This window comes from Cetorhinus maximus, chromosome 23 (genome assembly GCF_964194155.1).
Source record: "Cetorhinus maximus chromosome 23, sCetMax3.hap1.1, whole genome shotgun sequence".
Taxonomy (NCBI): domain Eukaryota; kingdom Metazoa; phylum Chordata; class Chondrichthyes; order Lamniformes; family Cetorhinidae; genus Cetorhinus; species Cetorhinus maximus.
In genome coordinates, this window is record NC_135901.1 from 5,547,833 (window position 1) to 5,562,438 (window position 14,606).

A 14,606-nucleotide genomic window follows, 5' to 3' on the forward strand; every position below is an offset into this window, starting at 1 on the left:
TTCATTCTGATAACTGTGGTTGGATTTTCACTTTCTGATGGGGGTGGGAACCGGGACTTGTGCGATTTGAAAATTACTTTCCCGGTCGGAGGCACTGGATCCGCTGCCTCTGAGACAGTTTGTAATTTTCAAAGTGCCAGTGGAGGGGAGGAAACAGGAAACCCACTCACCACCAATTAACGGCACCTTAATCTCATTAAAGAACTTGTTAAGGAGCCTGTCTGGAACAGAATGGGATTTTCAGTCTTTTCTTCTGGATTCTAAATTGATTTATGTACAGGTTGTTTGCAATAAATCCCCAATTGTGAATGAAATCATCAGGTTCTACAGGACTGAACATCGGGCAGGAATGAACACTTTAAACGGTCATTTTAAAAAGATTTATTAACCATTAAAATGTGGAAAGGTCACAAGTTAGAAAAATAAAAATCAAGTTTCAATTAACAGTAAGAGGAGAATGTTTAACTTTAACAATTAAACAGACTTCTCACAACCTTCCTCGGTTGATCAGGCTGAAGACATGAAGTGAGGATAACCCTCCGTCATTCGATACACAGATAACATGCTAACAAAGTGGCTTCTCGAAATCTTCATTTTTACACTTAAAAGATGCTGTAAGCCCACCTTAGCCAAGTTATTGGAAATGGCTAATTGGTCTATGATTTGTCAATAATGTGACAAGAGTTAATTCCATTGGTTTTAGCTAATTTGCCACATTGTCTTAAACTTAGGACACTGCCTTCCTTTAAGCTGTGTCTCTCATCTTGATGTTTTTTCAGGAGCACATTCATTAAGACAGACTCAACAATCAAGGACAGTGTGTGTTCCTGATAGGGAGCAAGTCCAAGGCTTATCCTATTTCTTTCCCAGCTGTTACAGCACTTTAATTCTCTCATAAATGCTAATGGACAAATATTGAGATAACATGAAGCTACTTCTAAGCAACTACCAATCATCTGTTGCCCGTCAGTCACTGCTTCGTAATACTGTTTTGGGAAAGTTTGTTGTAAAAGGTTAAAATCATCAAAATGGCTTCTCATCTCAGTGTTAGCAGAAAATTGTGTTTTGACATTGTTAGCTTATTACAATGAATATGACATGAAATGAACCAGAAAATGGTTGGGCTACACTAAAATCAAGTACCCAGGCTTACTTACAGGATGAAGTCAGATAGTCTGCTGCATGTTAGTGCACAGCTGTTGGAGTTACCATAGGTCAAAAGGAAGTTAATTTTCATCTGGTTTTTGTTTGTAGAATTTGAGGGATAGACTTGTTCCGGTTTGAGCGCTGTACCTCGACTTGATGTCCGTGCGCACTTGTATTGTCTTTATTGTCCTGGTCATTTCATGAGCTGCTAGCTCCCCTCGGCAAAGCAGCAGCAAACCCCAAAATGGCTGCCTTCTGCCTTTGCTGCTGGCATCAGACAGGAAGCTCCTTGCCCCCGGTGCCTCGGTTTGGATGCTGAGCTCACCTCCTGCCAAAACAGCTTATTTACATTTAAAAATAGTGCTGCAAGAGCGATGCAGTTCAGGTGCAGAGTGCGGACCCGGAATTGATCCAGTGTCAGGTTCCCAACCCTCTTTGAAAATCCAGCTCTTGGGGGTTTTATTCCTCCTGGTGTTAATAATCCCTGTAACAGGGCTGGAGTTTAATATTCTGGTTAAATGTCAAATAAATCACTTTGGCGTCAAACACACAGTGTGTGGAGTATTTGTTTACTCCAGGATAAGAGGAGACTAATTGAAATCCTGTTCTCGACTGTTCCATTTCTGGGCCTTTTCTCTTCTGTTAAAGAAAATTTTTTATTTCTGCAGAGCCTTTCATGACATCAGGATGTCCAAAGCATTTTACAGCCAATGAAATTCCTTTGAAGTGTAGACAATGTTGGAATGTAGGAAATACAGCAGCTAATTTATGCACAGCAAGATCCCATAGACAACAAATTAATAATACCCAGATAATCTGTTTCAGAGATGTTGATTGAGGGATTAATATTGACCAAGACTCCTGGGAGAAACCCCGGCTCTTTGAAATAGTGTCAATGGATCTCTTACACCCGTCCATTCTGTCTCAGTGCCATCTATGACAGTCTGTTTCTGACAGTGCAGTGCTCCCTCAGTGGAATGTCAGCCTGAATTTTATGCTCATCTTTCTGGATGTGGATTTGAACCCACAACCTCCTGACTCAGACATGAAAATGCAACCACTGAGCCATGACTAACACATCGTCACTCTGAATTATTTCAGGACCTAGACCTTTGGTTACTCTCATGGACAAGTCCCAGCTCCCCATACCTTCCAAAGTGTCTCTCCCAGCCTTGGTAGCAAACATAATCTCACTTTTCTGAAAAGGAGGAAGAGAGAAAATGGGGAACTAGAGATCAGTCAGTCTAACATCAGTAATTGACAAAATGTAGGAATCTATCGTGAGGGATGTGGTAACAGGGCATTTAGAAAATCATTAACTGATTGAGCAGAGCCAATATGGATTTATGAAAGGGAGATCATGTTTGACAAATCTGTTCAGAGCTTTTTGAAAATGTAATAAGTAAGGAGGATAATGAGGGTATCAGTAGATGTTGTGTATTTGGATTTTCAAAAAGCATTTGATAAGGGGCCACACAAGAGGTCATTACACAAAATTCGGTCTGGTGTTTGGGGGGTATCTGAGCATGGACTGAGGAATGGTTAATGGTCAGAAAATAGAGAGTGGGAATAAACAGGACATTTTTAGGTTGGCAGGCTGTGACTAGCAGGTACCACAAGGATCAGTTGTTGTGCCTCAGCCATTTACAATCGATACCAATGACTTAGATAAGGAGACTGAGTGTAATGTATCCAGGTTTTCTAACGATGCAATGTTGGGTGGGAAAGTAAGTGTTGAGGAGGACACAAAGAGGCTGCAGAGGGATATAGACAGGTTGGGTAAGAACGTGGCAGATGGAATACAACATGGTGAAGTGTGAAGTTATCCACTTTGGTAGGAAAAATATAAGAAAGAATATTTTTCGAATGGTGAGAGACTGGGAAATATTTACATTCCGAGGGACCTGGCTGTTCTTGTACGTGAATCACAGAAAATTAACATGCAGGTACAGCAAGCAAATGGTAAATGGTCTGTCAGCTTTTATTACAAAGGGATTGGAGTATAAGAGTAAAGATGTCTTACTACAATTACTCAGAGCATTGGTGAGGCATCACCTGGAGTACTGTGTGCGGGTTTAGTCTCCTTACCTAAGGAAGGACACACTTGCCCTAGAGGGAGTGAAACCAATGTTCACCAGGCTAGTTCCTGGGATGAGGAGATTGTCCCATGAGGAGAGATAGAGCAGACTCGGCCTATATTGAATGGAGTTTGGAAGATTGAGCGATCTAACTGAAACATTCTTAAATGGCCTGACAGGGTAGATGCTGAGAAAATGTTTCCCATCTGGTGAATTTAGAACACGGGGATCAGTCTCAGAATAAGGGGTCGACCATTTAGGACTGAGATGAGGAGGAATTTCTTCACTCAGTTGTAAATCTTTGGAACTTTCTATCCCAGGCATCCTTGGCTCCCAGTTATATTTAAGACTGAGGTCGACAGAGTTTTGGGTACAAGGGGAATTAAGGTTTATGGGGAGTGTGGATCTAAGGTAGAAGATCAACCATGATCATATCGAATAGCAGAGCAGACTTAATGGGCCAAATGGCCTCTTCCTACTCCTATTTTTTATGTTCATTAAACCTCAGTCTGGTTCCCCTCAAGGTGCTGAGTGAGTGAATTAAATCTTTCTTCACAAATCACCCGGATACCAGACGACAAGTCAGGCCATGAACATTGTTTATTGTTTACAAATCACAGTGAAATGTGGGCACACAGACCCTTTCTAGACGTGTCTAAATGTAATCAGAGTTATCCAGCAGTTCAGCACTAATGGGGAGAGCTATTTCACAAAACAAGGAACAAAGACTCCACAGGATATTCAGTAATTCACCGTAAATCAGCACGAATGGATGCTGAGTATTAATTACAGCAGGGAGCAGAGTCTGAGGTTATCAATTGGTGAGTTTATTTTCAGAGTAATTCCTTCAATATCTGACAAGTTAACAGTTTTGAACAGCCCATCTCTCAAATAGCTTGAGCCTACTTGTAATTACAAACATTCAGAGCTTACCAAGCTTCATCCTCGAGTTACAGAACAGACTTTCTCCAGTCAATATAGAGCTGCAGGGTTGCACTATGATCTGCTCATTGTTCATCTTTAGTTCAATACAATTTGAGTGATGTACATTGAAAACGAGGTTTGCAGACATGATGATCTAGTCACATGATTGAGAGATGGCGTGGGTACACGCTAAGTCTAAACTGGGCAACTGACATTCAAGATCAACCCCAACTTTCAGAATGAACATGATTCAGTCCAGGATGTGATTAACAGCAGCAATAACAGCAGAATCCAACCCCTGTAATCACTTGTGAACTCGCTGGTGTGTCACTAGGTAGGATAAGCGAGTGAATCCCTTCCCACACTTGGAGCAGGTGAACGACTTCAACCCAGTGTGAACTTGCTGGTGTATCAGCAGGTTGGATGACTGAGTGAATCCCTTCCCACACTCAGAGCAGGTGAACGGCCTCTCCCCAGTGTGAATTCGCTGGTGTGCAGTGAGATGAAATGATTGCCTGAACCCAGTCCCACAGTGAGAGCATCTGAATGGTTTCTCATCAGTGTGAATACGTTGGTGGTATTGCAGATCCCCAGAACTTTTAAAGCACTTTCCACAGTCTGGACATTTAAATGGTCTCTCGTCAGTGTGAACTCGCTGGTGTCTCAGCAGGTGGGGTTTCTGAGTGAATTTCTTCCCACACTCAGAGCAGGTGAACGGCCTCTCCCCAGTGTGGGTGCGCTGGTGTGCAGTGAGATGAGATGGTTGCCTGAACCCAGTCCCGCAGTGAAAGCACCTGAACGGTCTCTCATCAGTGTGAATACGTTGATGACATTGTTGATGCCCAGAACTTTTGAAGCACTTCCCACAGTCTGGACATTTAAACGGCCTCTCGTCAGTGTGAACTCGCAGGTGTTTCAGAAGGCGGGATGATGTCCTGAGCTTCTTCCCACACTGTGAGCAGCTGAATGGTGCATACGCAGTGTGAATGCGCTGGTGCTCCCTCAGTCCATGTGGGTTTTTAAAGCTCTTTTCACAGTCGGGGCATTTAAACTCTCTCTTGTCAGTGTGAACTTGCTGGTGTTCCAGCAGGTGGGATGAGCGAGTGAATCCTTTTCCACACGTGGAGCAGGTGAAAGGCCTCTCCCCAGTGTGAAGTCGCTGGTGTCTCTGAAGGCAGATTAACTGAGTGAATCCCTTCCCACACACGGAGCAGATGAACGGCCTCTCCCCAGTGTGACTGCGTCGATGAGTTTCCAGATTAGACGGGGATCTGAATCCCTTCCCACAGTCCCCACATTTCCACGGTTTCTCCCTGGTGTAAACGGTGCTTTTTGCTTCCATGTTCAAAGGCTGATGATCTTCAGGTCCTGATGAATCGATAGACTCTGGCAGATTTTGATCTGATTTTGGTTTGACCTTCCTGACTGCAAATCCTTCTCATACTCTGTAACGTGAATTTAAAACAGAAACAAAGAAATATGAAAGAGAACCCACAAAAACAGAAAGACAGATTGTGAAATTGAGCTGAACGAATCCGGTAATTTGTGGGGCTGACACGAGGAAAATGTGACCATGAAAACTGTCAGATTGTCATAAAAACCCAACTGGTTCACTAACGTCCTTCAGGGAAGGGAATCTGCCTCCCGGTCTGGGCCTACACGAGATTCTGGCCTCTATGGGAGAAGAGAGAGTGAGAGGTGGAGGAGGGGAAAAGGAGATGGATTTCATAGATCTGCAGCTCAACCAGAATTTTGACAGAATCTCCCAAACCCATGACCCCCACCACCTGAAAAGACAAGAGCAGCTGGAGCATGGGGAAGCCACCAGCTCCAAGACACACAGCAGCGAGTTCACACTGGGGACAGGCCGGAAACCTGCTCCATGTGTGAGAAGGGATTTAATCCATCATCCAACTGTCTGATACACCAGCGAGTTCAGCATTGACTCCAGGGGTTGGATTCTGCTGTTATTGTTGCCGTTGATCACACTCAGTACTGAACCTTGTTCATTCTGATAGTTTGGGTTTGTTTCTGCTGATGTTAAAAATCACTGTAACTGGACTGAAGGTTTAATATTCTGGAAATTACTTTGTAACCTTTACTCTTCAAATAAAGTATATTTCTTCGGCCTACAACAAAGTCATTTACTTGTAATTGTTTTCAATTTAGTTACTGTATTCAGTGCTCATCATGTGGTCTGCTCGACATGGGGAAGATCAAACACAGATTGTGTGATCACTTTGGGGAATAACCTCTGTTCAGCCTGTGAGCTTGACCCTGAGCTTCCAGTCACTTGTCATTTTAATTCTCCGCCCCACTCCTACTCTGACATCTCTGTCCTTGGCCTCCTGAACTGTTCCAATGAAGCTCAATGGGAGCTCTAGGAACAGCAGCTCATCTTTCGATCTGGCATTTTACAAACTTCCAGACTCAACATCAAGTTCAGCAGTTTCTGCACCAACAGAGAGTTGTCAGGATCTGGAACTCTCTACCTGAAAAGGTGCTGGGACCTGACTCTAGAAGGAATTTTAAAAGGAAGTTGACAGGGATTTGAGAATGAGGAACATATGGATTACAAACAGAAAGTGGGTGTCTGGGGCTAAACATGATTGCTCTTTCAAAGAAACAGCACAAGCATAAAGGGTTGAATGGGCTCTTTCTGTGCTGCAAGTTTCTATAATTCTAGAAGTTGGCCGTTTAGTCCCTCGTCCCTGTCAGATTTAAATTTAATCTCGCATCAACTGCTGTTTGTGGAACAGAGTTCCTAACTTCTACCTCCCTTTGTGTGTAGAAGTATTTGCTGACTTCACTCCTGGAAGGTCTGGCTCTCATGTTTACACTATGCCCCCAGAGTCTAGGACTATGACTCTTCTTTGGAACTGACTGAATCTTTGTCTGAATCTGGGGAAGTGAGGTCGAGCATGGTCTAAAAATTGTAGCCATGTCTTTCACAGTGAAATGAGGAAACAATCGTTGACACAAAGCTTGACAAGTTTGGAGTTTTCTGCCACAAATGACAATTCCCTCACCAACATCACTACCCATTCACTCCACCTTCCCCTCTCAAGATGACAATAGGCAGTTGCCTGCATAAGGCAGGCCTCTTACCAGGGTTTCCAGTCCTGCACGCACCATGTGTTTTTTTATTCTATGATGGGATGTGGGCATTGCCCATCCCTAAATAGCCCTGGAGCTGTGTGGCTTGCTGGGCCGTTTCAGAGTGAACCACATCACTGTGGGTCTGGAGTCACATGTAGGCCGGACTTGGTAAGGACGGCAGATTTCCTTCCCTAAAGGGACATTAGTGAACCAGATGGGTTTTACGATAATTTGATAGTTTTATAAATTATTAACTGACTCTTGGAGTCCAGGTATCATTCAGGTAAAACTGTGCTGCACTCACAAGGACAATAACCCATAGTCCGATGTTGGGACTTGAACCCATGTCCCGAGCCCAGTGGCATTACCACTGGGGTACCGTCTCCCCGCCCTCCAAGCTCGCGCGCGGTTTCCAGGCTCCCCCCGGTTCACAATCTGCACCCGCCCTCCGAGCTCGCGCGCGGTTTCCAGGCTCCCCCGATTCACAATCTCCACCCGCCCTCCGAGCTCGCGCGCGGTGTCCAGGCTCCCCCCCGGTTCACAATCTCCACCCGCCCTCCGAGCTCGCGCGTGGTTTCCAGGCTCACCCCCGGTTCACAATCTCCACCCGCCCTCCGAGCTCGCGAGTGGTTTCCAGGCTCCCCCCCCCGGTTCACAATCTCTACCAGGCCTCCGAGCTCGTGCGTGGTTTCCAGTTTCCAGGCTCCCCCCCGGTTCACAATCTCCAGCCGCCGGCTTCATTTCTCACCCTTCGTGATCTCAACTCGACCGCTCCTTCTTCCAGCTCCGGTTCTAGTACTGCGCATGCTTCAGTCGCAGCCTAGCCCCGCCCCTCTATCACTCCAATTGGTTGGAGGGCAAACCGCACCCGCTCGGTCCTCTAGTCCCGCCTCTCTCTTCCTATTGGCCCGGAACTGCTGTCAATCAGCCGGGCATTGTGAGCTGTCAGGTGAGAGTTCACTGTCGGGAGCGGGTTAATAAACCCCGGGCAGGGGGGCGGGGTTTACAAATTCCGAATGCGGCCCCAGATCCGAATATTAAACAATGAACATTCTCCACTCTCACTATCCGCCGGATAGGTAGATAAGGTGGTTAAGAAGGCATATGGGATACTTGCCTTTATTAACATTTAAGTTATGAAGAGAGGTTGGATAGACTTGGGTTGTTTTCGTTGGAGCAGAGAAGACTGAGGGGCGACCTGATCGAGGTGTACAAGATGATGAGGGGCACGGACAGGGTGGATAGGGAGCAGCTGTTCCCCTTAGTTGAAGGGTCAGTCACAAGGGGACACAAGTTCAAGGTGAGGGGCAGGAGGTTTAGGGAGGATGTGAAGAAAAACTTTTTTACCCAGAGGGTGGAGAATACGCTGCCTGGGAGAGGGCGTTGAAGGAGGGTTGCCTCACATCCTTTAAAAAGTACCTGGATGAGCACTTGGCAGATCATAACATTCAAGGCTATGGGCCAAGTGTGGGTAAATGGGATTAGGTAGGTAGGTCAGGTGTTTCTCACGTGTTGGTGCAGACTTGAAGAGCCGAAGGGCCTCTTCTGCACTGTGTGATTCTATGAACAACCTCAAAGAGACCAGGACCCTCCGAGCATGCACAATTCACCTGGCCAACCCGCGGCAGATAGAGCGGTTTCTGAGATGTTTGGGACTGTGGGTAATATGGATGCCATTAGAGACCCAGAGTCCATTGATCATTAAAATAAAAGCAAAATATTGCAGATGTTGGAAATCTGAAATAAAAACAGAAAATACTGGAAAAACTCAGCAACTCTGGCAGCATCTGTGGAGAGAGAAACAAGAGATAATGTTTCAAACCCACTATGACTCTTCATTGGAGAGAGACACCCTGGTCCACTCCTCCATTACCCCCTACTCCTCAACCCCCACCTATGGCACCTCCCCATGCCCACGCAGAAGATGCAACACCTGCCCCTTCACTTCCTCTTTCCTCACCGTCCAAGGGCCCAAACACTCCTTTCAAGTGAAGCAGCATTTCACTTGCATTTCCTCTAACTTAGTCTACTGCATTAGTTACTCCCAATGCGGTCTCCTCTACATTGGAGAGACCAAACGCAAACTGGGCGACCGCTTTGCAGAACACCTGCGGTCTGTCCGCAAGAAAGACCCAAACCTCCCTGTCGCTTGCCATTTTAACACTCCACCCTGCTCTCTTGCCCACATGTCTGTCCTTGGCTTGCTGCATTGTTCCAGTGAAGCCCAATGCAAACTGGAGGAACAGCACCTCATCTTCCGACTAGGCACTTTACAGCCTTCCGGGCTGAATATTGAATTCAACAACTTTAGATCTTAAACTCCCTCCCCCATCCCCACCTCCATTTCCGTTTCTTCCCCCTCCCTTTTGTTTTTTCCAATAATTTATATAGATTTTTCTTTTCCCACCTATTTTCATTATTTTTAAATCTATAACTATAATACCCTGTCAGTCTTTCCATCCCACCCCCACTAGAGCTGTACTTTGAGTGTCCTGCCATCCATCCTTAATTATCACATTCTCTTAGATAATATCACCACCTTTATCACCTCCCTGTTCCTTTGTCTGTAACATCTTTTGATCATCTGTATCACTGCTTGCTTGTCCCTACAACCCCCCCAACTTCTCCCCCCCCCACCAACCGACCTTAAACCAGCTTATATTTCACCCCTCTCCTAACTTCACTCAGTTCTGCTGAAGGGTCATGAGGACTCGAAACGTCAACTCTTTTCTTCTCCGCCGATGCTGCCAGACCTGCTGAGTTTTTCCAGGTAATTTTGTTTTTGATTAGAGTGGTAGTTGGCAAGAACATTGGGGTCAAGGGCTTGTTTTCTTGAGGATAAGTAGTTATGGCAGATTTAAAGGAAAGGACAGTACCTGAAGAGAGAGAGAGCTGTTAACAATATCAGCGAACATGGGAAGGTTGGGTGATCAATTGGAATAGGAATTGAGGAGGTGGGTTTTATGGAAAAGATAAGTTCTGAGAAGCATGAGGGAAGATTGGAGAGAAGCTAAAGAAAAAAGCAGATTCAGGCCTGCAGCAAGGGGGCTCTTTAGAGGCAGTTTGGCCCAGTGAGTCAGTGGAAGGGAGGGAAGCAGCAGAGGCAGCTGATCGGATTGTCTCAATCTTAGTGACAAATAAGCTCCATGGAAAGTTTGGCCCAGGTCTCTCTCCCTCTTAAAAACATTGACATCTTTTGCTTTCCCAGCTTGACACATTTATTTGTCTGACAAAGGATGGCCTCTTTCTTAATATTCACAATTAAAGGGGCGGTTACCCAGGGGCCAATAAATTAATATAGGGCAGAGGTATATCTAGTGTTGTTAAATGGTACATATGGTTTTCTAATTAAGTAGATTTATTTCATTCCTTGTGAATAAATCCATTTCAGTAACAATTGCTGAAATGTTTGCTCCACACCCAAAGGGTTTCATCAAGTTTTCTCGTGGAGTTTGAGACAAAATCAGCTTTCAAAATGATGCAGAGTTTCAGTGGCCAGTAAGTTCACAGATGACATAAAAATTGGTGGTGTTGTAAACAGTGAGGAGGAAAGCCTTAGATTACAGGATGATATAGATGGGCTGGTAAGATGGGCAGAGCAGTGGAAAATGGAATTTAACCCTAAGAAATGTGAGGTGATGCATGTTGAGAGGACTAACATGGCTAGGGAATACATAATGAATGGTAGGACCCTAGGAAGTACAGAGGATCAGAGTGACCTTGGTGTACATGTCCATAGACCCCTGAAAGCAGCAGCACAGGTAGATAAAGTGGTTAAGAAGGTATATGGGATATTTGCCTTTATTAGCTGAGGCGTAGAATATAAGAGCAGAGAGGTTATGTTGGAGCTGTATAAAACACTAGTTAGGCCACAGCTGGAGTACTGAGTGCAGTTCTGGTTGCCACACTACAGGAAGGATGTGATTGCACTGGAGAGGGTGCAGGGCAGATTCACCAGGATGTTGCCTGGGCTGGACCGTTTCAACTATGAAGAGAGATTGGATAGGCTAGGGTTGTTTCCCTTAGAGCAGAGAAGGCTGAGGGGTAACATATTAGAGGCTTACAAAATTATGATGGGCATAATTAGCGGAAGTGTCAATAATAGGGGGCATGGAATTAAGGTTAGGGGCAGGAAGTTTAGAGGGGATTTGAGGAAAATAATTTCACCCAGAGGGTGGTAGGAATCTGGAACACGCTGCCTGAGGGGTTGGTAGAGGCAGGAACCCTCACAACATTTAAGAAGTATTTAGATGAGCACTTGAAAAGCCATAGCATACAGGGCTACGGGCCAGGTGGTGGAATATGGGTTTAGAATAGACAGGTGCTTGATGGCCGGCACAGTCCCAATAGGCCAAAGGGCCTGTTTCTGTACTGTATAACTCTATGTGACTCTGTTCAACAAATGAGGGAGATCCGTGCTCAGCCACGCCCCTCACTCACTCCGATTGGATGGGGGGCCTGCTGTTCCCGATCGGTTCTCCATCCCGCTCCTTCCTCCCACTGGCCTGGAGCTGCCATCAATCACACAGGCATTGTGAGCTGGAGCATGTTCAATATGGCTGCTCCATCTATATCGGTGCGCATGCGCATTGCGAGTGGTGTCCAGAGACAGACAATTGAAGGGGTGGTTACCCAGGAACAAAAGCAAAAATTGCTGGAAAAACTCAGCAGGTCTGACAGCATCTGTGGAGAGAAAGACTAGTTAACATTTCGAGTCCATATGACTCTTCATCAGAACTAAAGAGAAGTAGAAATGTAGTGAAATATAAGCTGTTAAAGGGGGTGGGACAGGTGAAACTGGATAGAGGGCCAGTGATCGGTGGAGGCAAAGGAGAGACTGCAAAAGATGTCATAAATAAACGGTCAAAGGGGTGTTGACGATGGTGATATGAGCTAAAGGATGTGCTAATGGTGACATTAAGGGTGGAAAGCAGGATGAGCAGTGACAGATGGCCCTAGTGGGGGTGAGGTATGGGGGAGGGGATCGAAATAGGCTTAAAGGTGGAAAATAAACAATGAATAGAAACAAATTTCAAAAATAATAATAGAAATCAGTGAGAAAAGAAATATATATATATATAAATAAAATTAAATTTAAAAAGGAGGATAAAAGAGGGGTGAGGATGGAGGAGAGAGTTCATGACCTGAAGACACATAGAAACATAGAAAATAGGAGCAGGAGTAGGCCATTTGGCCCCTCAAGCCTGCTCTTCCATTCAAATGATCATGGCTGACCCTCTACCTCAACATCATACTCCCCCTCTTTCCCCAAATCCCTTGATGCCTTTCATGTCTAGAAATCTATTCAGCGGTTTGGCCTCCACAGCCTTTTGTGGTAGACAATTCCGCAGGTTCACCATGCACTGAGCAAAGAAATTTCTCCTCAACTCAGTCCTAAATAGCCTGCACCATATCCTGAGACTGACCCCTTGTTCCAAACGCCCCCCACCACCCATCCCTCCAAACCCAGCTAGGGGAAACATCATCCCTGCATCCAGTCTGTACACTTCTGTCCGAATTTTATACGTTTCAATGACGTCCCCTCTCATTCTTCTGAACTCTAGTGAATACAGCCCTAGTCGACCCAAAACTCTCCTCATACAACAATCCTGCCATCCCAGGAATCAGGCTGGTGAAGCTTTGCAGACACTTCCTCTGTGGCAAGTATATCCTTTCTTCGGTAAGGAGACGAAAACTGCACACAATACTCCAGGCTGCCTGCTTCCAGCTCTGTGACATCTCCCATTGCCCATTTCAAAATGATGCAGAGTTTCAGCCAATGAGCTGATCTGGACTCAGCCCCGCCCCTCATTCACTCCAATTGGTTGGAGGATCAGCCGTCGATCCTCATGCCTCCAACCCCGCCCCCTCTTCCTATTGGTCTAGCTCCGCCGTCAATCAACCGGGCATTGTGAACGGTCAGGTGAATAAACCCCGGGCAGGGGGGCGGGGTTTACAAATCCCGAGTGCGGCCCCAGAGCCGAATATTAAACAATGAACATTCTCCACTCTCACTATCCGCCGCTTCCGGCTTCTCTCCGGGAACAACCTCAAACAAAGAGACCAGGACCGTCCGAACATGCGCACCCACCCGGCCAAACCGCGGCAGATAGAGCGGTTTCTGAGCCATATGGTATTGTGGGTACTGCGTCCGCCATTAGAGATCGAACTCACTTAATCTTCGTTTGATTCTAGGGAAGTGGGGGTGAGATTCCGCTAATGTCGGTGTTGAAAAATAAGAAAGAACAAGCTCCATATTCTACCATCCGCATCCTGCAATAATGGAGCTTTTGGCCAATCTGTGTAATGACTGTTTCAATAAGTCACAGAAGACACAGTTGCTATGCAATGCCTTGCATTTTAATGGGAATTTTCAGATATTTTTACTGCTATTAGATTGGGTTGTGGACTATACCGTCTTCACTTATCCCTGTTGATCTAATCCAGGAGCGGTGATATATTTAGAAGGACTTGGTCTGTAAGAGACAGTCAATGTGAGACCGATAATGGAACATTTTTATGTTAATGTCTAGTGACACATGATCATTTTCCCAGTTAGTCAGTTTGTTAAAAAAAACCTCAAATAATCACAGCTACTGCAGCTGATCCTCTTGCTACAATTTGATAAGAAAGGAATCAGGGATCAGTCCCACCCAGCTGGACAACAGTGAAGAGGCATTGAAGGAATTTTTGTTTTAATTCATTCATGGGATGTGGCTAGGCCAGCATTTATTCACCATCCCTAAGGATGGTTTGGTCAATGGTGTCAAAGACTGTAGATGGGCCAAGAAGGACAAAGGACAATGAGGGAGAGTTTACCTTGGTTACATTGGATGCAGTTTGGGACAATGAGAAGAGCTACTTCGATAATGTGGCAGAGGCAGAAATCTTATGTGTCGAGGGGCCAAATGGCCTACTTCTGCTCCTATTTCATATGTTCAGATTCAAAAATGGAATTCCAAAAAGATGGGCAGGATTTGGGAGGTGTCAACACATTTCAGGACTTAGAAGGGGAAAGGGAGCTTAAAGTGGTTTGCAAGGATGGTGGGATAAATGGTTGATTTTATTGAGGAGGGGGTGATAATGTCAGATTTGAAGGAGAGAGGAGCAGTGCCTGAAGAGAGAGAACTGTTAACAATGTTAATGAACATGGGAAGGTTGGAGATCAACAGATGAGTGAAAATAGGGCTGGGGTAGCAGGAGATGGATCTCATGGCAAAGCTAAGTGCTGAGAAGGAACGAGGGGACATGAGAGAGAAACTACAGAAAGATGCACGTTCAGGGCGAGGGGGGAACATTCAAGGTTAATTGGACTGGTGATCTAGTGGAAGGGAGGGAGGCAGCAGAGGCAGCTGATCA

The 14,606-nt window shown here is 45.5% G+C and overlaps 2 protein-coding genes across 2 annotated transcripts in view; one reads left to right on the top strand and one right to left on the bottom strand.

Annotated features, from left to right (window-relative positions):
• Positions 1-14,606, top strand: part of LOC144697739 (uncharacterized) — an 88,235-nt gene that overhangs the window by 18,400 nt on the left and 55,229 nt on the right. The gene's annotated exons all lie outside the window — the stretch shown is intronic.
• Positions 3,807-8,044, bottom strand: LOC144698176 (uncharacterized). Its single transcript, XM_078570123.1, has 2 exons — positions 7,996-8,044; positions 3,807-5,593 (listed from the first exon to the last, which is right to left on the bottom strand). Exon 2 carries the CDS (start codon positions 5,488-5,490, stop codon positions 4,453-4,455), a length of 1,038 nt encoding a protein of 345 aa, XP_078426249.1. The 5' UTR covers positions 5,491-5,593; positions 7,996-8,044; the 3' UTR covers positions 3,807-4,452.